The sequence below is a fragment of the Schistocerca gregaria genome, chromosome X (genome assembly GCF_023897955.1).
Source record: "Schistocerca gregaria isolate iqSchGreg1 chromosome X, iqSchGreg1.2, whole genome shotgun sequence".
Lineage (NCBI taxonomy): Eukaryota > Metazoa > Arthropoda > Insecta > Orthoptera > Acrididae > Schistocerca > Schistocerca gregaria.
In genome coordinates, this window is record NC_064931.1 from 687,926,231 (window position 1) to 687,949,877 (window position 23,647).

The following is a 23,647-nucleotide window of genomic DNA, read 5'->3' on the forward strand; positions in this document are numbered from 1 at the left end:
GAGAACCTGCGTGCTGTAATCGAGTTTCAAGTTCGAACAGTTCGTCCACACATGGAACACTCTCTCCTTCCGCGTAACAATGCCAGGCCTCACACCAGCGTTGCGATATCTTTATCAATCCCTGGCCTTGGGTTCACTGTCTTCGACCATCCTCCATACCGTCCCAACTTCGCCCCATCCGATTTTCATCTGTTTCATAGAACTTAAAGAACGCCTTGAAGGATTTCACTTTGATACTGATGAAGTGGTGGAGGCTGAGGTGAGGTTGTAGCACCGTCAACAAAGTCGACCAATTTAGTCCCTCTTTGGGAGAAACGTGTTCGTCGCGAGTGTAATTTCGTTGAGAAATAAATATGTAGTCATGAAGAATAAAGATGTAGATTGTTAAAAACGTTTATTTAAATAGCTGCAAGAGTTTTCACATAAAAAACTCGGAGGCATTACTTTTTTTTAGTAAGGACTATGGGACCAAACTGCTGAGGTCATCGGTCCCTAGGCTTACAGACTAATTAAACTTACTTAAACTAACTTATGCTAAGAACAACAGACACACCCATGTTGAGGGAAGACTCGAACCTCGACAGGAGGAGCCGGCATTACTTTTCAGCAGTGTTAACTGCAAATGCAGAAAAGGAAAGGTATGAAATTTGCAAATAAGAAAGATATTAAACAGACAGACATGAAAATAAAGATAGATGAAATAACAGTCAGCAAATTAAACTGCTTTTGCTATCTAGATAGTATTACTTACAGAAGATGAAACGTGTTTAACAGCAGCGAAGAGAAAAATTGCATTAACTAAGCAAGTGTTTATGGCAAAGAACTATATTGTTACAAGTAAACCAATCAGTACAATAATTGGGAAATTCTTCGCTGAATAACTGACGTGGAATAAGCTTCTCTACTTTTCTGAAAACTAGACCGACGGGAAAGGAGAGAAGGTGTAACTGAAACAATAGAAATGTGTTAAGTGTTCAAGCTGGTTGGAAAAGAATAAAACTCTAGAAGTGTGCGAGAAGTTAAAGAGAACAGAAGCCTATGAAGAGAAATACAAAAATAGGAAACTGAACTTACAGGAGAAACAGTGTGTGATTAAAAGTGTCTGGAGAGCCACAAGATTCCAGGAGAGGCGTACGCACAAGTATAGAAATAGGTGGGGAGTACTGTGTTGTCAGGAGAGAAGCTGTAACATCAGAATGCGTCAGTCAAGAGAGCTCAGTGGCTTGGAAAGTTGTCTAACCAATGGATGTCACCTGAGTAGCAAATCAGCAGGGCCATATGAACCATTCTAAAGCGCCCAAATCGGCTGTTGGTGATGTGACTGCGGAGTGTAAACGCGAAATAACAACCAGATGTAAACCAAGATCAGGCAGACCCTACGTGCTATTGGACAGGGACCGCCGAGAACTACGCAGAGTGATCGTAAAAATCGCATGAAATCTGCGAAAGAAACCACTCGTTGGTTCCAAAGTGCTACTAGCATTTCAACTAGCACAGTTTCCGTACGTATAGAGTTAAAAAGAATTGGATACAATGTGGAGCAGCTCCTCAAAAGCCACACATTTTTGTAGTCAATGCTAAGCGGCGCTTGAGGTGGTGTAAAGAGCGACGCCAATGGCTAGTGGATGACTGAAAACGAGTGATTTGGAATGAAGAACATGCCCTGTGAAACTGCCTTGGAAAGGCTTGGATTTGAGGAATGCGTGGGGAACGTTACCTGTCATCAGCAATGAAGTATGGAGGAGGTAGTGTGACGGTATGGAGGTGATTTTCCTGGTTTGGATGTTGTTTCCTTATTGGGCTTAAGGAAACGCTAAATGCGGAGCGATGTGAACACATTTTACAGCGGTATATACTATGTGCAGTATGTGTACAATAACACTCCTGAAATGCATTGGTCTGTTCAGTGTTCTGACCTGAACCCGATGGAATGCCTTTGCGATGAGTTTGAACGTCGACTTCGCTCCAGACCGTAGCGTCCAAAACCACTTCCTTCTCTAATTTTGGGTCTCGAGGAAGAATGGGCTCCCATACCTCCACAGGCATCCAGACACCTCATCGCCGCGAGTAATGAGTATAATGGGCGGGGGCACTACGAATGTAGTGCGGGACAATACGTTGAGAATGTGGGTTTCGCGGGATCCCTGCCAGATATAAATCCCTGCAGTCGAGCTATCCTCTGGGTCCTCGGTGGCTCCGATATATCCGGCACGGCACCACATCCAAATATGATACTTAAAAAGCTGTATCACCCACCATTTCTTCTCATTTTGCAGTTAAATTTATCAAATTAAGATATTTTTCAAAGAATTTAACTGCTTTATATAGTTAAAATAATTTAAAAAGGAGGTGTAATGAATGTAGATGAATTTGGTAGCACTGCTGAAAAAAATTTGCTGGCAAAAAAAGATCAATTCTATTTTTGTGTTAACAGATGGTGTTTTGTTTAATGTCAACCTAACCAATTTTCCCATTTCCTGTACATGTGCTCAGTACAATGTCTAATCGTGGTTGTAAAAACTCTGCTAACAGTTTTTGTTATATTTGTGGTGAATTTGTGATTAAAAAACACCAAAGAAATATTACAGACCTCGTCAAAAAGGTTTATCTATTATACTTTGCACCGTGATCAAGATAAAACTTGAGAGCTGGCTAAGAAGATCTGAGAAAATGGTCCAAAAAGGAGAAAAAAGCCTTTAGATTTCTGTTCCTATGATATGGAGAGAGCCAAGAACTCTTTCCGATAATTGCTATTTTTGCAGTGTTGATATTACTGGTCATAATTCGAAAAACAAGAAGGTAATAAGCTACCCTAGCCTTCCGCCCGCCATCTGACCAGTAGGGCATAGCGTAAATTTGCCATTTCATTGAGAAAGCAACATGGGCCTCATTCAAGCAAGTCTTTACAAAGTTCTTAGGACATGAAAAAGACCCAGAATATGTTTCTATTATAGCTACAATGTTAAAGAAGTTTAAAACTTTAGGATGTTTAATGAGCCTGAAAGTTCGCTTTTTCAATGTCACCTCATTATTTCCCGGACTATACGGGAGATGTTAGTGAGGAGCAAGGACAGCGTTTTCACCAGGACATTAAAGAGATGGAAAAACACTACCAAGGCTTTTGGAACACCAACATAATGGGGGCTATTATTCGTCACTTACCGAGAAGTTCAGCAAATGACCCATCGTAGAAAAAGCTACACATGAAGCTTCAAAGAAAAAAGAGAAAGAAAATACAAACCAATTCTAGTTGACAGGTGAAACCTCTATTAACACATATCATTGTTTTAAGTAACTTACTGGAAATACAAACCATCCGTATGTTCTAACAAAGAGTTTCATTAATTTCCCCGTTTACCATCTATATAATAAAAAGCATATTGCTCGAAAACTACAGGTGATACAAAAAAACTAAGGCTAGATCTGGATTCAGCTCATAAAAATCTATAAAGATCATTTATCAAAGTAAAAAAAAATTTTTTGAAAAAAATAATTTTCGTTGGCTTGTAAACACCCTCGTCACGCTAGTTCATAAGCGAAGTACTGATGCTAAGCTGTGTTCGCATCGGCCCTCTGTCCATAATCATGTTGTATAAATGGAGATGATGTTTTAACTACTACGACGTCTTTGGCACAATTTTTTTATGAATCTCCATTGCATGATGTAATTTTAGTGTATTTTACTTCTGATGAAGGTATATTTAGATATACCGAAACAGTGATCAAGAATTTTAATAAATCTTTCTCCTGCGACTGTTTTGGCTGTCATCATTTACCGTGAAGAATTTCGACACTTGCTGTCTCAGCCATGTTTAAAATCTTGAGATGTTCAGAAGTGTCTGTATCACGTCTAGTGACTTCAGACGACTGTGGAATGTCATTGCACCACGAGTGACACAGAAGTCACGCTTTATTCACTTACTACCTCTTGAGAAATCATCGGTTTATGGCACAAACGTTGTTTATAGTTCACCTACGTCACTTCTTTTCTTTTTATGTGTCATGAGGTTCGTGGTGAATCATAAACAATTTTTACCGTATGTGGACTACAACGGCAAACAAATTTTATCAGTGTGTGTGGTTTAGGTGAGAACTCCGCTCAAAAATCACATGTTCTGGAGACAGTCAAAGCAGGAGAGAAGATCAGCAGGAATCTGAGATGATAGTGGAGTTACAAGTAGGTGGTGTAGAGACAGCGTCCTGTTGGAATCGTGGCAAACATTCGTTCATTTTGTATACAATAATATTGATAGGGCTTGTAGAATTTCATTATTGCTATTATTATTGTTAAATGTTAGTCACCTTAAAACATATATATTATTATGAAATGCATAATTAATTTGTTAGCTTTACTGTCACCGTATTAATCACTTACTGAAGCAGGCCAATTTGGTTATAAATATGATCATTCTGGTTGATAAACGCGTAGGTCGTCTGTTGTTGCCTGAAAAAGAAAGCAAAAAGTTTAATTTTACTCGCAGAACAATTGCAGACTCCCTTTGAAAAATTAGTCTGTTTCTGGAATTAATTTCTAAAAGAATAATGACAAAATGAACTTAATGTAACTTAATTATTAAAATATGTGGCTCATCTGCTGGGGTATGAGGATGACTAACCATGTGTCACGCAGTAAGACATTTATATTCGATAATATCTGATAGTGTGAAAAACATGACTTGTATTTTCTGTAACTCTATAATTTTTAATATTTACACATCATCTTCTCTCAAACCATTTACGTTAAAGCAATGAAATTTTGTTTGGAACTATTAAATATTATTATCTACATCTCCATAGAAGTAAGATTTAGCTAAGACAATAGCACATAATTTATAAGGAAAAAAACTCCAAATATTTTTATTTTGCCTATGGCTGAGGATGTCTGAGAATTATGCAAAAGGTGATAATAAAATTCTGTCCAGGCCTGTGTAAGAAAATTTGTACAAAAAATCACCGTTAGTGAGATAGATTTTTCAGAAAGGTACATCGGCTTCATTAGTGTTTAAAAAATAATCCTCTTTACCGGACGATGTGATAGATAAACAACTACCAAACTTTTTATGTAGATGCACGAAGTGTTTCTTAATACCTGTTCCGAAATTAGTTATATTATATTAAGAACTGTGGATGAATCAAAATTTTCTGGAAGCATAATTTTGGGTTTGTGATTATACAAAGAGAAAACAACTCGACTTTTGTATTTCTGGGGATCTGTTGTACTCATATACAAGATGAGGTTTCGGCTCATGTTGCTGAACTTCTTGATCATCAGCGCCCGTCCAATTTCTTATTGAACGAGTGCGCTCAAGTATTTTAAACAGTTCCTTCCAATGATTACCAGTACTGATGAAATAGTTCCCAATTACAAATCAGATATATAATAAAAGTATTTATAACTTTATTTCAGATAAATGTGGCTAAAATACACACACACACACACACACACACACACACACACACAACACACACACACACACACACACCAACGTTTAAAAACATTGTTTACGTCATGAGATAAAATAATTCTTAATTGCAAGCGATCAGTGAAATGAGAATACTTATTCCTGTTGCTCAGGACTATGTGCATGGTTAACAACTGGTATTTAAAAGGAATTCAGCCAACCCCCCTAACGATTTGAGGAGTAGTCCTGGTGCCATATAAAAGTTTAAAACTACTCCAGTTTTCATTTAAAATATAAGGCAAGTCTATAGATAATTGTAGGGATGTATTCATTTTGGCATATAAAATACAATGAACTAAAATATGGCGTACCGTGAATGGTACGCCTTAAACATAACATATTGATGGATCCTTTCACTGAAGGGGAAAAAAGGAATAGCTGCAGCTGTTAAGCTAAAGGATGAACGGAAGTCGTCGAAAAACAGAAAATACTTAACTGGATTTTTGACTGTGATCGATATACTTTTTATTCTTATAGTAAAGCTAGTGGCGCTTAAAATATTGCTTCAAGTGATAATATTCTCCAAGGGAAAACTGCCTGGGAGCTAACTCATGACTCTATATCCAAAATAGTGTAAACGGTACTAAGAAAAGAAAGAAACTTTATTAAGTAGTAATATTAAGACAATGCACAAGCATAGCATTGGGAAGACACGATGGCTTGATGCAGGGACAGCGGAAAGAGGAGGAAGTATGACAGTGTTCACACTCGGAGGTAAAGTGTTGAATTCATAATCACGGCCACTACGAGGCAATAAGACGTCGGCATGCAACAGCGACCAGACAGCCGAAGCCGTAATAAGCAGGGAAGATAGCTGTAGAATGAAGGGTGTGGCGCAACGTGCGGTGGAGACTTTGGAAACTATGGATCTGCAGTTACTAATAGTATGGAAAGTGCCATGAAGCACGATATCCATTTCATAGGAAGTTAGTTTGTTACAGGTGGCTCGGATATTCCTTATGACAGTCTAGTAGGAAGTGGCTTTCTGAGGCAGCAAGAGGTTGTGATTAATTACGGAGAGAAGGCGATTAGACTACAGGATCGAAATATTCCGTTTCTCACAGTGTCAGAGATAGAACTACCGCCGTAAGTTTCTATGAAACCATGAGCTGAAAAGCAACAACAATTAACGGGAAACGAGACAAGCCGAAAAAAAAACCAATATATAATGAAAGGGGGCATGTTTTGAGGTAGTCTATGAGTCAGACTGCAAAGAAAGTGTAAATGAATGGGAATAGCAGATGGCAGTAAGACTCTACAAATAAGAGTTTAAGTCCTGAACAAGTGAGAAGTAAAACGAAACAGTATAGTGAAAGAAGAGCGAAGGTAGAAGTAAGATATGCAAACCAAAGGCAAGTCGTGAGACGAAAAGTGATGAGTTATCTTTCAGGCAAAATAGCATGGCACAAGGAAAATATATTCTCAGTGTGCTGAATGTGAATCAGGCTGTCTGTGATCTCTGCGTAGTAAAAGTATTTGGGAAGCTTGTAGAGAAAATGGCACCAATCTGAACTGTACAGGGACCAATAAACGGAATGGGCAAGTACAGAAATTGCGTTGGCCCCCCCAGTTTAAAGAAGTGATCCGAACAGATCATTTGTATAAAGCGGAGCGATAGGAATTAGAAACACTCTGTAGCACATATTGTAATGCATTTTACGTAAAAGGTGAACAATTTTCATACACAGAAAAGGTAAAGTATGCACTCTCAATACTGCTAGAGCACAAAGGAAAGGCAGAGGATGTATAGAATACCAAAGCACAAACAGCGGTGTTGCAGCACAAATCGAGAAAATGGTTAACGACTTGAAAATCAGAGTCCATATTGCTAGTGCCGAAATACAAGATATCAGAGAGTTAGTGAAATATAGACTCGTAACTGACTATAGAAAATTAAACGAAATTTAGGAGAGGGGAGGAGGGGTGAGATGTTTCTCACCCCTAACATAAGTGAAATATTGGACCAACTAGGGAAAGCCAAGTACATCCCCACTTTAGATTAGGCCAGTGGATACTGTCAGATTGTAATGGAACCAGCTGATAGAGAAAAGACAGTGTTTGGGGTAGATTATCAGCATTATGGGTACAAATGGGTGCCACTGGAGTTAAGGAATGCACAAAGTAAATTTCTGAGACGAATGAATGATGCACTGGCAGAAACGCAAGGGAAAGAGTGTTTAGAGTATTTGAATAACACAGTATGCTACGGTAGGTCATTTAAGGAACAAAATGTAAAGCTTCAGGGTATCTTGAATAGATCAATCGCTACGACCAGATAAGCGTGAATTCTTTAGAGAGGAGGTACTAGTCTAAAGACACAACAGATTGAGGTGTAGAGCGAGATGAGCGTATTATGGAAAAAGTCAAGAACTCTCCAGTTCTGAAATCATGTACAGCTGTACAAACGTTGTTATTGAGCTATTTTTAAACGTCTACAGGTGTTATAAATATAAGTGTTGTTAAATTAGTGGAAGTGTTAGTGAAGTATAAAATAAGATTAAACGGTGTAAGAAGCGTATTTTTCTTCTCGCGCCTGTAGCACGAATCCTAGGATTAATTTCAGGCGCGCGAATCGTAAGTAATCAGTGAATTAAACTTACAGGTAAACGTTTCCAGTGGGTATAAATATATTATAAGTGTTGTTACATTAGTGGAAGTGTTAATGAAGTGTTAAATAAGATTAACCGGGGTAAGAAGTTTATTTTCCTTCTCGCGCCTATAGCACAGACTTTAGGCTTAATTTCTCGCGCGCGTATCGTAAGTAAAGAGTGACTTAAACTTACATGTAATCACCAGTGTTTTTTATTCATTACTCTTTCAACTTATTTATATCTGCCTGAATAGTTTCTAGGGTCCTTTGTTTACGTATTATTCAGTACTTAAATCAGTTTATGCGATTTCTGTTTTTGCCATGAGTGAGAAGTATGTGACATGCCGTAGGATGGTTAGTTCCGGGGTATGGTGTGATGGGTGTTGTAGTTTCTTTCATTGGGGCGAATGTAGTGGCGTGGGAAATGGGGACATAAATGAGGCTCACCAGTGGTATTGTAGAATATGCAGTAGAGATAGGAAAATACTGGAACAGGAAGGGAAAATTGCAGCTCTTCAAGCTCACCTAGACAAGGCAAGGGAGGGTCTGGACAGGTTAAAGAGGGAGAAGGGTGAACAGAGGTGGGAAGTGGCAACAGGTAATAGGAGGAACAGGCAAAGGAGAGCATCAGACAGCTTTGTGATAAATCTTGAAAACAGATTTGATCTGTTGCCTCAGTCAGAATCGGATGATCCTCATGTAGCTGAAGTTGTAGAAAGGGCACAACAAGCTTTCAAGGACTTGAAAAAGGTAGGGAAATTTGTAAAGAGAAAGAAAGTTCTGTTGTGAGGTAGTTCCCATGGTAGAGGTGTTGGCCAACTACTGCAGGAAAATCTAGGTTCAGAGTACCAGGTCACAAACATTTTCAAGCCTAGTGCAGATGTGGGTCACGTAACAGAGGATTAGGTTCTTTATGCAAGGATTTCACGAAGGAGGATGCCGTGATTATAGTGGGTGGTCCAGGAAACAGCACTGACAGAGACTCTGAATATTCCATAGAGAGTGACCTGGTGAAGATAGCATCAGCAACGAAGCATACGAGTGTGGGATTTGTGTCTGTGTTGAGACGCCATGATCGGCCTCATTTGAACTCTTCTGTAGGGAGGGTGAACTTGGAGTTGGAGTGGCTGCTTAGGACGGATATAGGGTCCCACATTGGTTTGATTCCTGTGGATGCTATTGAAAGGTGGGACTACACTAGGCATGGCCTTCACCTCAATATGGAAAGGAAGGGAGAACTGTCTGGCTTGATTGCAGGAAACTTAAGGGGGGACACTGTCACAAGTGGTAAAATACCAGTGGTCACAGGTGTCAGAGGGATGCCTTTTTTAGGGTAGGGAAGGGGGATAGAAAACGCGTTTTAAGAGAGATTGGCAGACACACGCAGTTTGAGAAAACAGATGATCAGGAGTCAGATTTTAGCATACAGCCTCCATTTAAACAATGTTTAACAGAAAGTAATCAGAAACTGCCAGTTCATCTTCACCAAAGCAGTTATAATCCCATTAGTATGGAGTATCAGTTACCTTTATTACACCAGAACATTCCGGGACTCAGAAATAAAGTTGATGAACTACTCATTTGTATCGATGAAATGAATTCATCTAACCAAATTGACATAATCTGCCTCTCTGAACATCAGGTGACCACTGGAATAGATATGTTAGACATTTCAGGATTTAAGCTAGCTTCCTACTTCTGCAGAGTAGATATGGATGGAGGAGTTGCCACATTTATTAAAAACTGCCATAAATACTGTTTAGAGCAGCATCTAGAAGCATGTGCAACAGAAGTAGAGTTCCATAACAGATCCTATATAATAGTACATATCATAAAACCTGTAATAAATGGACTTTCAGATCATGACATGCAGCTCTTTGTTTTAGATGTAAATTGTAAGCAGATTATCAAGACTACTAAATCTGAGTACAGGAGAGTATTCAATCAACCAAAAATTGAGTGTTTTAGAAAACTGCTCAAAGATATGAACTGGAAAAATGTTTATAGTGCTCATGACATGAATGAAAAATATAACATATTTATGAACAATGTCAGTACCATGTATGAAATCTATTTTCCTCTAAAAGTTACTCAAATTAAACAGAAGTCTATAATAAAACCATGGATCACACAAGGAATAAAGATTTCCTGTAAGACAAAAAGGAAAATGTATCTGTCGACCAAGAATAGCTCCAATGCTGATGATCTAGCTAAATACAAGGAATACTGTAAAATATTAAAAAAAGTAATTCATACATCTAAACAAATACACTACGAGAAGAAGACAGCAATGTCAGGGAACAAAATAAAAACAATATGGGATATAGTGAAAGAGGAGACTGGTAGAACCAGAAAGGAACAGGAGCAAATAGCACTAAGGGTAGATGACACACTAGTAACCGATGGGCATAGTGTGGCAAATCTATTTAACAAGTACTTTATATCAGTTACTGATAGAATGGGATTGTCAGGATCAGTATATAATGCCCTTCAATATCTGAAACTAGCTTTTACAAATAGCTTCAGGTACATGAATATGTCACTTCACCAAAAGAAATAACTTCCATAATAAAATCTTGAAAAACAAAGCATTCTAGTGGTTATGATGAAATATCAACAAAGTTAATTAAGGCATGTTCTTGTGAGTTTAGTACAATTCTAAGTTACTTGTGTAACCAGTCAATTATAACTGGGACATTTCCTGACTGGCTGAAATATGCAGACATTAAGCCTCTATTCAAGAAAGGGGATAAAGAGATGCCATCAAACTACAGACCGATTTCACTTTTGCCAGCATTGTCAAAAATTTTAGAAAAAGTAATGTACAGGCAGCTTCTCAACCATCTGACCACAAATAACATATTATCAAGAACACAGTTTGGATTTCTGAAGGGTTCTGATATCGAAAAGGCTATTTACACCTACAGTGCAAATGTACTTAATTCATTAAATAACAAGTTACAAGCAGCAGGTATTTTCTGTGATTTGTCAAAGGCATTCGATTGTGTAAACCGTACCATCCTTTTAAATAAATTAGAATTCTATGGTGTCAAGGGCAGTGCTGCAAAATGGTTCACGTCATACCTCGCTAACAGGAAACAAAGGGTGTCAGTGCAAGGGACTAGTGAATTAAGTCATCAGTCATCATGAGAATGGGAAGAAATTACATGTGGTGTCCCACAAGGATCCATCTTAGGGCCAGTGCTTTTTCTTATGTACATTAATGACCTCTCATCAGCTACACTGCCAGAAGCAAAGTTCGTTTTGTTTGTAGATGACACAAGTATTGCAATAAATAGTATGTAGAGTGTAGTTCTAGAAAGATCTGCTAATGATATTTTCATGGATATTAATAAATGGTTTAAAGCCAACTCATTGACATTAAACTTTGAAAAGACCCACTACATGCAATTCAGAACCTGTAAGAGGTTTCCGCCCAGCATATGCATAATGTATGAAGAAGAGTAGATAGAAGAGGTTGACAGGCTTAAATTCCTGGGATTACAACTTGATAATAAATTCAGTTGGGAGGAGCACACCACAGAACTGCAGAAACGCCTTAACAAATCTGTATTTGCAATTCGAGTGTTAGCAGACATAGGCGACATAAAAGTGAAAAAGCTTGCATACTTTGCCTACTTTCATTCCATAATGTCATATGGTATAATATTTTGGGGTAACTATTCAAGTCAAACAAAAGTTTTCAGAGTCCAAAAGCGTGTAATACGTATTATTTGTGGAGTAAACTCACGGACGTCTTGTAGAAACCTCTTCAAAGAACTAGGTATACTAACTACTACCTCTCAGTGTATTTACTCCTTAATGAAATTTGTCCTAAATAATATATCTCTTTTTCCAACAAACAGTTCAGTTCATACATATAGTACCAGGAACAAAAATGATCTGCACAAGGACTTAGAAGCACTTACTTTAGTTCAAAAAGGGGTCCACTACTCAGGAACACTCATCTTCAATAATTTGCCAGCAAACATAAAAAAATTTAGTTACAAATAAAGATCAGTTTAAAAGGAGCCTGAAAGGCTTACTAGTGGCCAACTCCTTCTACTCCAATGACGAATTTTTTAATAGAAACAAATGATGTGTTGTATATATTTATACTATTAGTATTGTTATTTCAGCTTAAAAGAAAGTGACATGTTCCACATCCACGAGGATCTCCTCAACACGGATCTATGGAACGAAAAAATAATCTAATCTAATCTAATCTTGATGGGTGTCACTGACAATTCATTCCGAAGTTCACTAATATTGCGAATCCATTACATTATTTGCTGAAGGCTGAACTGCCGAGTGTATGGGGAGATCAACAAGCAGCAGTTTAAGAACTGTAAGAGAAATTAGTAAATTCTCCCAAATTGAGCTACCCAGATTTTGAGAACTCATTTACAGTAGTGACGAATGCCAGCAGAGAGGTGCTGGGGGGAGTTCTGTCTCAAGGGAAGCTACCCAAAGGTTTACCAGTCATCTGCGTTTCACGGTCATTGACTAAGGCTGGAAGGACTTATTCTGCAATTGAGTTAAAGTGCTTAGCAATTGTGTAGGGCACAAAGCAGTTCGGGCCATAGCAGATCACAAGCCACCAACATGAATTTTCAGTGTTAAGGATCCATTGCCAAGATTACTAAAATGGAGGTTGAAACTAGAGGAGTATTCTTATGACACTGTGTCAGACCTGGAAGACTCAGTGAAAATACCGATGCATAAAGTCAAATGCTGTATGGTGATGCAGAGAGCATAAATGAAAGTAACGGACATGTAAGAGTGGCTAGGGAAAACAAAGAACAGGAGGAAGAAATCGAGGAACTTAGCATAGACGAAAGGGCGGAAATTATGAAGGAAATGCACGACAACCCGGTAGGCTGACATCAAGGGACGCTCAGAATCTTATTCTGAATATAGAATTATAAGCAGTGGAAAGGCATGGAAAGAGACGTAGAAGAATACAAAGACATTGTAGATCGTTAGATACGACAAAAACAACTGGCAGTCGATACACCTTGACATTCCAAGATGACCTGAGCAAGTTCACTGTAGAGGTGCCGACTAAGTGGCAGAATGCCGAGATAATGGCGCAGAAATTTGTGGAAGAAATAGTGTTATGATACAGAATTTGGTCAGTGCTACTGACCGACCAGGGTCGAATTTTTTAAGTGAAGTATTCAAGAGGGTATGTAATTATCAAAAATTCAGAAGATGCAGATAACAGCATTTCACCTGCAGACAAACTGGTCGCCCCAGAGAACTCATATGATACTGGTGGAATATTTCAGTCGCTTCATGAGAGAGGATCATAGTGACTGGAATCTGTGGGTAGGATAGAGTACTTTTGTATTTAATATGCCATGTGGTATCGCTGGCCACACATAATTTGAGTTAATTCATATGTATGCTTGTTATACAGTCCAACAGAAGTCAGAAGTATGTGCAGTGTAGTTCAGAAGAAATGTGTGAAGTAGAGGAAAGTATTCAAGTAAAATTACAAAAGTTCCTGTCTCAATATGGTAATAAATCTTTTTCGACTGATGGTAAAGTACTGTATTGCAAACTTTGTGATGTAAAAGTACTTGCGGAGAAGTCATTTAACGTTCAGCAAAATGTGGCAACAGAAAAATACAAACGTGGAATGTAATATGCCCGTAGGGGACTCCATCCATTCTTATTCACCGTTCTGTGAAGAACTTTGTACAGCTTTCTTTTGTGCTGACATTCCCTTAAGTAAAATGAACTATTCAAAATGCTGTGAATTCTTATAAAAACACACAGCTAAATCTCTTCTTGATTCTTCCACATTAAGAAAAGATTAGGACAGCCGAAGCTAAGAAAAGAGAATGCAACAAATCAGACAAATTGCAAATAAAAAAGAATAAGTATCTGTTGATGAGGCCTGAGACTCTATTGGAAGATATACTGCAATGTCATTGTGGGACTTTGGAAAAAGATGGTCCTGACGAAAAGTTTATTAGAAATTGTGAGCGTTTAGAAAAAGTAAGTTTTCCACCATAAGTAACTTGTTTGCCAGATCTGTAGGTGCCATATGGGAGCGACAACGTATGGTAGCACTTTTCACAGCAGATGCTGTACATTATATGGACAAACTGCTGACACTATAACTGATGTTAACAAATTATTTGGTTGCGTCAAAACGTTATTTTTGAAAGCCCCTTCACTTGTTGAAGCACTTAAGTTGCTAGCTCTAGACATTTTCTTGCCACCATCTCCCATTTTGACAGGATGGGGCTCATAGACTGACCTCTGCAACTATTTCTGGCAGTACTTCAACGTTGTGAAAAGCATCATTGATTCATTCGATTGCACTGGAGTCGTTTTAAGTATACTAGCCCACGTATTAATGTCTAATGCTGAAATTTCAGGCAATCTTTCGTACATAAAATCAAAATTTGGATATATCCCTGCTGCCATAACCGCTTTCCAGCAACCAGAAATGCCACTCGTGAGTCAGACAAAACCAGTGACAAAATTGTGAATAAATTAGAAGCTGTTTGTGGTAAAGTGGGGAAAAAACGTCCCAGAAAATGGAAAAGGTGTTAGAAAAAAACGAAGGGTTTCATACACTGCATTCTACATCAATGATTTTCTCTCTTAATCAATTACATTTATATTCAGTTGATACTGTTCATTTTAAATATGCACTTATTGTGTCATCTGAAGTTGAAAGAAGTGTTTCGAAGTATAATGTTTTCGTGGGCGACAATAGGAAATCTTCTTTATTTGGAACCTTCTACATGTTATTCAATATATATTGGAATTCAAAGTACACAAACTGAAGTAACAATAAGGATGTATGAAAAACGCATATCAAAGGTAACTATGTTCTGCGAGCGTCAGGCACTGAACTATACTGTTGTATTAGCCGATTTGTGTTATTAAATGTTCTTCTGAAGTCTAGGTCACTGCATGCTCATAAGGTGGTCACGTGTTCATGGCGTCATCTAAATTTTTAGAGCACACACACTAGACAAACTACCGTATGGTACCTTGCACCATCCGCAAAAAACAAACTGATGGATAAAAAGATTGTCCCTATGGGTTTGTAGAGGTCCTAATTTCTCTTATATTATGGGAAATGTACAAATGTACGTAGTCAGCTACGAATGATAGTTCTCGATAGTTTTCATATAAAGAGCGTTGCCAATTTGAGTTCACATAATACTCAAGTGTTGACCAAACCTGCAGGTACCGTCTAGCACTACGTTACTGGTTTGGGAAAGTCTTCCACTACGTTAGTAACGAGTGTGTCACAGAATTTACTGCTATGAAGTGCGTCCAGCAACCTTATAAACCACATGGGTTGACCATCATTTTTTGATTTCGATCATTTGTTTTTCTTGTTTCTGGGAAGCAGTATGCGGACTTGTCTTGTGATACAGCGGTCATAGTTTACCACTGTGTGCGTGTACAAAACGCATCGTTACTGATACCATCGCGGTGGTCAGGCTGCCAAAATTAGACAACTTCCTGTATACTTATCACAGCTAATGCCTTATAGGAGAACACTACAAGAGCCATCACCCGATTTCCCAAGAACTTCGCTCAGTGGAAGGTAGTCAAAATAAGCGGACATTTGTCTCGGCTTATCCGTAGGTACTAGACCGAAAAAAAAGAAAGAACGGAATTTTTTTTTCGAAGTAGTTATACGCTTTTTAGTGCCCGCAAATCGCAGCCGAAATGATGACACAGTGTCTGGTATCATGGAGCCTCATTTTTGCACCCCTTGTTCGAAACCTGATTATTGTTTTTATTATATTTTATTTATTTATTTCGTTTATCTACCCATATCTGTAGAACGTTACTAGACTGATGTTTCTTATCAGATTATGGGATACAAGGGCATTATACTACATGTAAAATTACAACTGGATTTTTCAATAAGTATCATACATTTATACGATATGTGTATGTGTGGAATTTCAGGGGTTACAATCTTTTTAAATCCCCATATTCCTGTATTTCACTCTTATATCAATTCTTATATTGTATTCTTACATTTAATTTTCAGGAAAGTTTGGTGCATTCTCTTGGATGATACTGGTCATAGAAACATTCGATACACAGAAATTTAGAACACCATCAGCATCGCACGAAGGCAGGTTTCTCACAGTGACATTTCTTCGGATGAATCTCACTCTAGAAAGAAACGTCGTTAACGTTGCTCAAGATTTCACGCTTCGACAATAATTTATCGGATCAATTTATCTAAAACTAGCTCTTACAATTGTTTATGAATCAAGGTACCCTACAAAAAGTTACCCGCAAGCAATTACAAATATTTTTCTCATTCATTCATTTATTTATTTTTTAATTCATCCTCCTGAATACAATTTGTAGACGAATAAGTTTTTCAATATTCATTGGAAAAAATTCGATTAGTAATCATTTACGGACATGATCACATAAATAAAAACAAAAATAAACGTAAGACCTGGGTTTCGAACACGGAGCTCAAAATTGTCAAGCCGCAACGCTAGTCCCTGCGCCACCACTTTTTTTTTAATATACATAAAGAAAACATTATACAAGATTTGTATTCGGAACCTTTTGCTCAGCAGCCAAATACTTTTTTTTCTTTATAACAAAATGCGTACGTAACACAAATAGGCATTTTTTTTAATAGCCAGCTATCCTAGCCACTTTTTTAACAAAAATGAAAAAAAAACAAGGATTGTGGAAGGTTTGTTTTTCTGTTTTTTTACTTTTATTTCATTTTATTTTTATACAAATGTATAAAAGGAAGGCCGTTCCTCTTCGGCTACATAAACAGAATAATAGGAAGTCGTCCCGTTACGATAAAGGATGCTCCATACTATAGCCCGCTGCGAATTTTTCGATGACTGTCTTCTCGTTGCTGTGTTATTTCCGCTGTTTCTTCAAATCTCATAAAAAAAAGGAACTGGGAAGAGGTGCTATGGTTATCATCTCGTCATCGATAATCCAGCTGCGAGGCGGATTATGGAATGCGCTCCAAAGGAAATTAGAAAAATATTGCCTATATTTAGGGTTCTTGACGATCGCACATTGTCGTTCGTTGAGGTAATACCAAAAATCGGGTACTGTCTTTTCGCCATTACCGAAGAGGAAGTGAACAGCGTGGCCGCTGATCCACGTCACAGAGTTCGTTTTTGCTCTTGGGAAATAAATCTTATCGGGGAAAAGAAATGATCGGGTAGTTATCCTGTCAGGAATCGTGCGTGTGAGAAAAGCCAATATCTAACGCACCAAATACCATACGTCCTTTGCCGACCCGCATTCGAAACGATGTTCATCTGTGTCAATCACTTGGCATGTGGCACACAAGGGGGAATCAGCGAGGTGGATGCGATGTAGGCGGGACTGGCACAACTGTTTCCCATTAACAGTTACGTACCATGCAGGTTGCACATCAGTATCAAGGGTGGTGGCATTCACTGCCTGCCACACAGCGCGCCTCTTTGTATTGGGGTGTTTGCTTTCAATCACATTCGGCGTCATGTTCATTTGCATGGCAGCATATATCGCCCTCGTCATCATCAAGCGTGTGGGTAGTAGTGCAGTGCGGATGTAGCTTAATTCAAGGAAGAATTGGCTAATGTAGAAGAAGGGTGCTGGGATGTCCGATATCATCACAGGGGGTGCGAGTGAGATTGGTCGTAAAGCTTCCAGTAAGAGACTTGTGAGGCACGTCGGACTTCGTCGCCACAGTTGCAGGTGACAGCTGACGAACAGGGCCTTCGCTCTGTTCTGAACATGACAAAGGCCTAAACCCCCTCTGCTCCTCGGGAGGGTTAGGGACTCGTAACGAATCTTAAATAACATGCCCGTATTAACAAAGGATCCCAAAACCGCCAACATGCGGTGAGCCAGGGTAGGTGGTATGGGGAGTATCAGTGCAAAATGGGAGATACGTGACGCCAAATAGACGTTAGCATATCGTGTCCGTTGCAGGAGGTCTAGATGTCTCAGACGGTGGTCACTTATTCCTGCTCTCATCTGATTCAATAAACGCCTGTAGTTAAGGGCTGTTGAATGTTTCATGTCAGATGTGAAATCAATGCCAAGACAGAGGATTGTGTCACTGATTCGTAGCGGTGCGACGCTCTCGCCGGGTAGGCCTCTGCCTATAGACAGAACGTGTGATTTGTGGAGACTGAGATGGCTCCCCGATGCCGCGCCGTAGGTCGCCACCCACGCCAGTGCTGCACGAACATCGTCATTATTGCGAAGAAGGAGTACCAGATCATCTGCATAGGCAGTGCAGCAGAAAGTGTGTCCACCAAGGGACATCCCGGTCAGGCGTTGTCGGAGGCCGCAGAGGAGTGGTTCCAAGACGAGGGCGTACAATATCGCCGAAAGAGGGCAGCCTTGTCACACCGATCGCTGGATCTGTATCGGCGGCGTAAGACGGCCATTATATAACACCTTGGACGTCGCGCCGCGTAGGAGACGCATCAGTACATTAACTATCACGTCCGGATACCCCATGTGTCGCAGTACCTCCATCAAAAATGTGTGGTCGACTCTGTCAAAGGCCTGGCTAAAGTCGAGTGAGGCCAAAACTCCTGGCAGTTGGCGAGTTTTGGCTAGCGCTATCATATCTCTATATCGGCACAATGCAGTGCGAATATTATGGTCACCACCTAACGATGCCTGGTCCTGCGACACAACACATCGTACTGATCGCTTTAGGCGTGCCGCCAGAAGCCGGGTGAAAATCTTCAAGTCACTGTTGAGTAAGGTCAAGGGCCGATAGTCACTGATCCTGGATCCGCCTCGTGGTTTGTTTATGGGCACAATCAGTCCTTCTAGGAAGGCCCCAGGTATCTGCGTCGTGGGAGACATAAGATCGCGGCAAATATCAGTCCACGCTGGTGCCAGCAATTGTTGATACGTCCGGTAAAATTCCAGAGGAAGGCCATCAGGTCCCGGGGACTTATGAGCAGCCCCAGACTGTATTGCTACAATAATTTCCTCTTCCGTTACATCAGCAGTCAAATCCGCCGCCGCTGTCGGAGAGATCGAGCCATAAGTGTGTTGAGAGACTTCGGCGATCACCTCTGGGGGATGTCGATGTTCCGAGTACAGCATAGTGTAGTGAGCATGAAGGGCGTTTCCTATGTCGCGCTGGGTATCAAGGCGTCGTCCGTCTTCCGTCGTGACAGCTTGGATCAGTGTCCCGCGTCGGCGCCGTCGTTCTGCAATATCGTGGTACATGGACGGTTCCTCCTGGGCCACTCTGTCTTGAGTGCGCGCTCTGACGATCGCACCCTCAAGGTGGCAACGTGTTAATCTGATGATCTGTGCCTTGGCACGTTTCACCGTCACCTGCCGTGCAGGTGAGTACGGCAGTGTTGCACATTCCCTTAAGATGCTGTAGTAAAGGTCCATGGTATGTCTCTTCCATTCTGCAACATCTCGGCCGTAGCCTATCAAGGTCTTCCGGAGGGCTGGTTTGGCGCAGAGTAACCACCACGACAGTGTAGACCGGTAGGTGCCACACCGGCGGCTACAAGAGTCACACGTGTTCTCTATATGGCGGCGGCATTCCTGAGAAGCTAGGTGGGCGACGTGAAAAAAATTTAATCACAAATGCAATACTCCAAGCATACTGATGGTGGGCGAGATCTGCGAGTGCTCCCAGGCCCACTTCGGCTGAATGATTTCCCCTAACAGGCATATTAAGAACCTCGAAGACTTTGACCGTCGTCGTCTCAGAAACGGTGGAGTACCTACTAGTGAAAAGAGACAAGTGTTCGCTTATTTTGACCCCTCTTCCTCCGAGCGAAATTTCTGGGAAATCAGGTTATGCACTTGCCACGTCCTCCACGTTAGAACGTCTTTTCATAATAAAATTGACTTGATAAATTACTACTGCATGCAGAAAGTCTGCTTCCGTTAGTAGGATGTCATCACTGGTATTATTGTCGATATTTTGATCTAAATGCTATAAAAATCCTTTTAGAACTGTGCATGTCGCTTCGCGCTGCAGTGCTGCGGGCAGCCGCACACACGCAGAGCCCACCTCGCGACCCATTATCTGAGGCGTGGGAGACATAGATGGCCACCTGTTGGTGGCAGGTGCTGGTATTCCTAGACCCGGTGAGACCTTTACCTGCAGCAATACACAGGTCGCTGAGTCACACGTTTATCGGTTTTGCGTACGACGTTTTCCAGCAGCTAACGTCAACAAGTGTGTGCACGTTGAGGCTGTGAGGCTTGTTCTCCAGGCTAGACGTTTCATTCAAGCTGGAGCGCCGTTGTAATGACTGCAGTATTCGCGGAACTACCTCGAGACTTGCGGTGGTGGATGGGGCGCACACTGCAGGCTGCAGGTTCAGTCGGTACGTAGCCGTTATTTGAGCGCCAGTTGGTTGACTGTGTTTGCGTTTTTGGAGAAGTGATATAATTGTTATTCGTCTAGGTATATCAACAGACTGCACGCGTACTCTGCAGTTCTCAGGGTCGCATTTTATAATAGAGCGAGAGAGATGCCGTTTTCTCTGCGAGTCGATTACTTTATATGGAGAAATAGTTTATTTTTGCTGCACTACGGCCTTTGCTCAGTCTCATGTTGGTGGCGAGGACGTATATACAATGAGGTGACAAAAGTCCTCCACCTCCTGCCTGCCGTAGTGCAGCAACTGAATGTGATATGACCACAAAGAGTCGTTTAAAGTCTCCTGCTGAAATATGGAGCTATACTGCCTCTGTTGCCGTCTATCATTGCAGGATTCTGTGCACGAACTGTCCTCTCGATAATGTCCCATAAATTTTCGATGGGACTCATGTCGGGCGATCTTGGAGACCAAACTATTCGCTTCAATTGTGCAGAATGTTCTTCAAACCAACCGTTAACAACTGTGACCAGGTGACATGGCGTATTGTCATCTATAAAACTTCCATCGTTGTTTGGGAACATGAAGTCCATGAATGGCAGCACATGGACTCCAAGTCCCGAACATAACAATCACCAGTTAATGATCGGTTCAATTGGACCAGAGGATTCAGTCCGTTGCATGTAAACACAGATCATACAGCTATAGAGCCACCACCAACTTCTACAGCGCCTTGTAGACAAATGGTTCAAATGGCTCTGAGCACTTGGGGACTTAAAATTTGACGTCATCAGTCCCCCTAGAACTTAGATCTACTTAAACCTAACTAACCTAAGGACATCACACACATCCATACCCGAGGCAGGATTCGAACTTGCGACCGTAGCGGCCGCGCGGTTCCGGACTGAACCGCCTAGAACCGCTGGGCCACAACGGCCGGCCCTTTTTGACAACTTGAATCAATGGCTTCATGTGGTCTGCGCCACCCTCTGACCCTATTATCAGCTCTTACAAACTAAAATTGGGACTTATCTGACCATTCGACTGTTTTCCAGTCATTTAGGATCCAACCGATTGCTGATGTGCCCGGAAGAGGCGCTGCAGGCGATGTCGTGATGTTAGGAAAGACACTCGCTTTGGTCGTCTGCTGCCATAGCCCATTAACGCCAAATTGCGCGGCGCTGTACTAACGGATACTTTCGTCGTACGTCCCACACTGATTTTTGTGGTTATTTCACGCAACGTTCCTTTCCTGTTACGACTGACAACCCTATGCAAACGCAGCTGCTCTGGGTCATTAAACGAAGGCCGCGGACACTGCGTTGTCTGTAGGTGTGAGGTAATGCTAAAATTGGACATTCTCGGTACTGTCTTGACACTCTGGATCTCGGAATACTGAATTCCCTAACGATTTCAGAAATGGAGTGTCCCATCATCTAGCTCCAACTATCATTCCGCGTTCAAAGTCTGTTAATTCCCGTCGTGTGGCCATAATCACGTAGGAAATCTTTCCACGTGTATCATCGGACTGCAAATGACAGTTCCTTCAATGCATTGCCCTTTTGAACCTTGTGTACGCAATACTACCGCCATCTGTATATGTGCACACCGCTATCCCATGGCTTTTGTCACCTTAGCCTACTGACGTCGCAACACAGCAGTGAAAGAATTTATTTCGTGTTAAATGTCTTTTTATCCTGCCTGGGAGCACTCGCAGATCTCGCCCACCATCAGTATGCTTGGAGTATTGTATTTGTGATTAAATTTTTCCCGATATGCCCAGTATGGTCCACGTGTAGGGGAATATAGCATATTCGTCACTTTGCGCCACTCCTGCCCACGTTTGAAGGAAACTCCAGACTGACCTTAGCAATGTGATGGACACGGAAGGATTGGCACTTCTCCTACTCAGATTTTTTTCGTAATTACGAGTCTTCTAGAAATGTCCCGTACACACTAATAATACATGGTTTATATCGTGTTGTGGTAGTTTACATGCCTTTTTCTTCTGCCTGGAAGATCCGGCTGACCAACTCTGACGCCGATTAAACATCTTTCCTCTAGTAATGAAAGCGGGGTCGTTAGATGAGGATAGGGAGCTTGATTGTTATTGGTCCAGAGAGATAAAAGGGGGGGGGGAGGGGAGTTGCTTGGTTCTTATCTGCAAAGACGGCCACAGCTTTCTGCCTGCGAACACTTAGACGCCTTCATGTCAATACAGGCTTGGTGTTATTAACCTGTGCAAGAGGGCCACTTGCCGAATGCTTGATATAGTACCAGTGTTTCACGGCGAGCAACCAGGCTGGTTAGATCAGGGACGATTATAAACATACAAATGCAGATTTCTCTACCATTCCTGGGGAAAGGGGCGGGCGCTGTGCTCGTGCCGTGGGTTCGGCGGCTGTGGCTGTGGCGGCCTCGTCCACACTCCAAGCATCAGTGCTAGAGCTGCTGCATATCCTGCAGGCAGCTCACTTTCCACGTTTGTCCTCCATTTATCTGGCGAGTTCCTCATAATACAGGTGTGTATTTACACCAGTGTGGTATTTCTTATACATACAGGATCTATGGTTGGAAATCGGCAAAACTGCAGTGCTTATAGAATTTGCTATGGCATCACTAATTTTGTGGAATATATCATGACGTCATTATTTATATCTATAGAGAAAAGTGTTCATCTTTTTAACATGTAGACTATGGTGTCACACACAACACTAGTAATTTAGCGATGGCTAAGCAATGATAAATAATTTTGATTCTTTGGATACTTTTGAGCACACTCTGCAGTGTGATTGGCTGGAGTATCATGACGTCGACTTGACGCAATGTGCCATGAAATGACATCAAGAGCAATTGGATGAAACTCATAACTGTAATAATGATAAAATTATGGAATAATATGTAAAATGGTAAAAATGCTGAAACACATGTAAATATGGTTAAATTGGGGAGTATATAGAAAACTACAAAAAATAGTAAAAATGTGGAATAATACATATAATTTTAGAAAATATGGAAAAATACGAATAAGGTTGAAAACCCACAAAAGAGACACTTGACTGTCCTCTGCTGGAATATTGCTGCGCGGTGTGGGATCCTTTCCAGATAGGATTGACGGAGGTCATCGAAAAAGTGCAAGGAAGGCAGCTCGTTCCGTGTTATCGTGCAATAGGGGCGAGAGTGTCACTGATATGATACGCGAATTGGAGCGGCAGTTACTGAAACAAAGGCGATTTTCTTTGCGGCGA

The 23,647-nt window shown here is 40.8% G+C and overlaps 1 protein-coding gene across 1 annotated transcript in view; it reads right to left on the reverse strand.

The window, feature by feature from the left end:
- LOC126298278 (ras and EF-hand domain-containing protein-like) overlaps positions 1-23,647 on the reverse strand; it is a 349,695-nt gene that overhangs the window by 99,613 nt on the left and 226,435 nt on the right. The window contains exon 5 of the mRNA XM_049989578.1: positions 4,376-4,444. Coding sequence (XP_049845535.1) covers positions 4,376-4,444 — 69 coding nt within the window. The remainder of the gene's footprint in view (positions 1-4,375; positions 4,445-23,647) is intronic.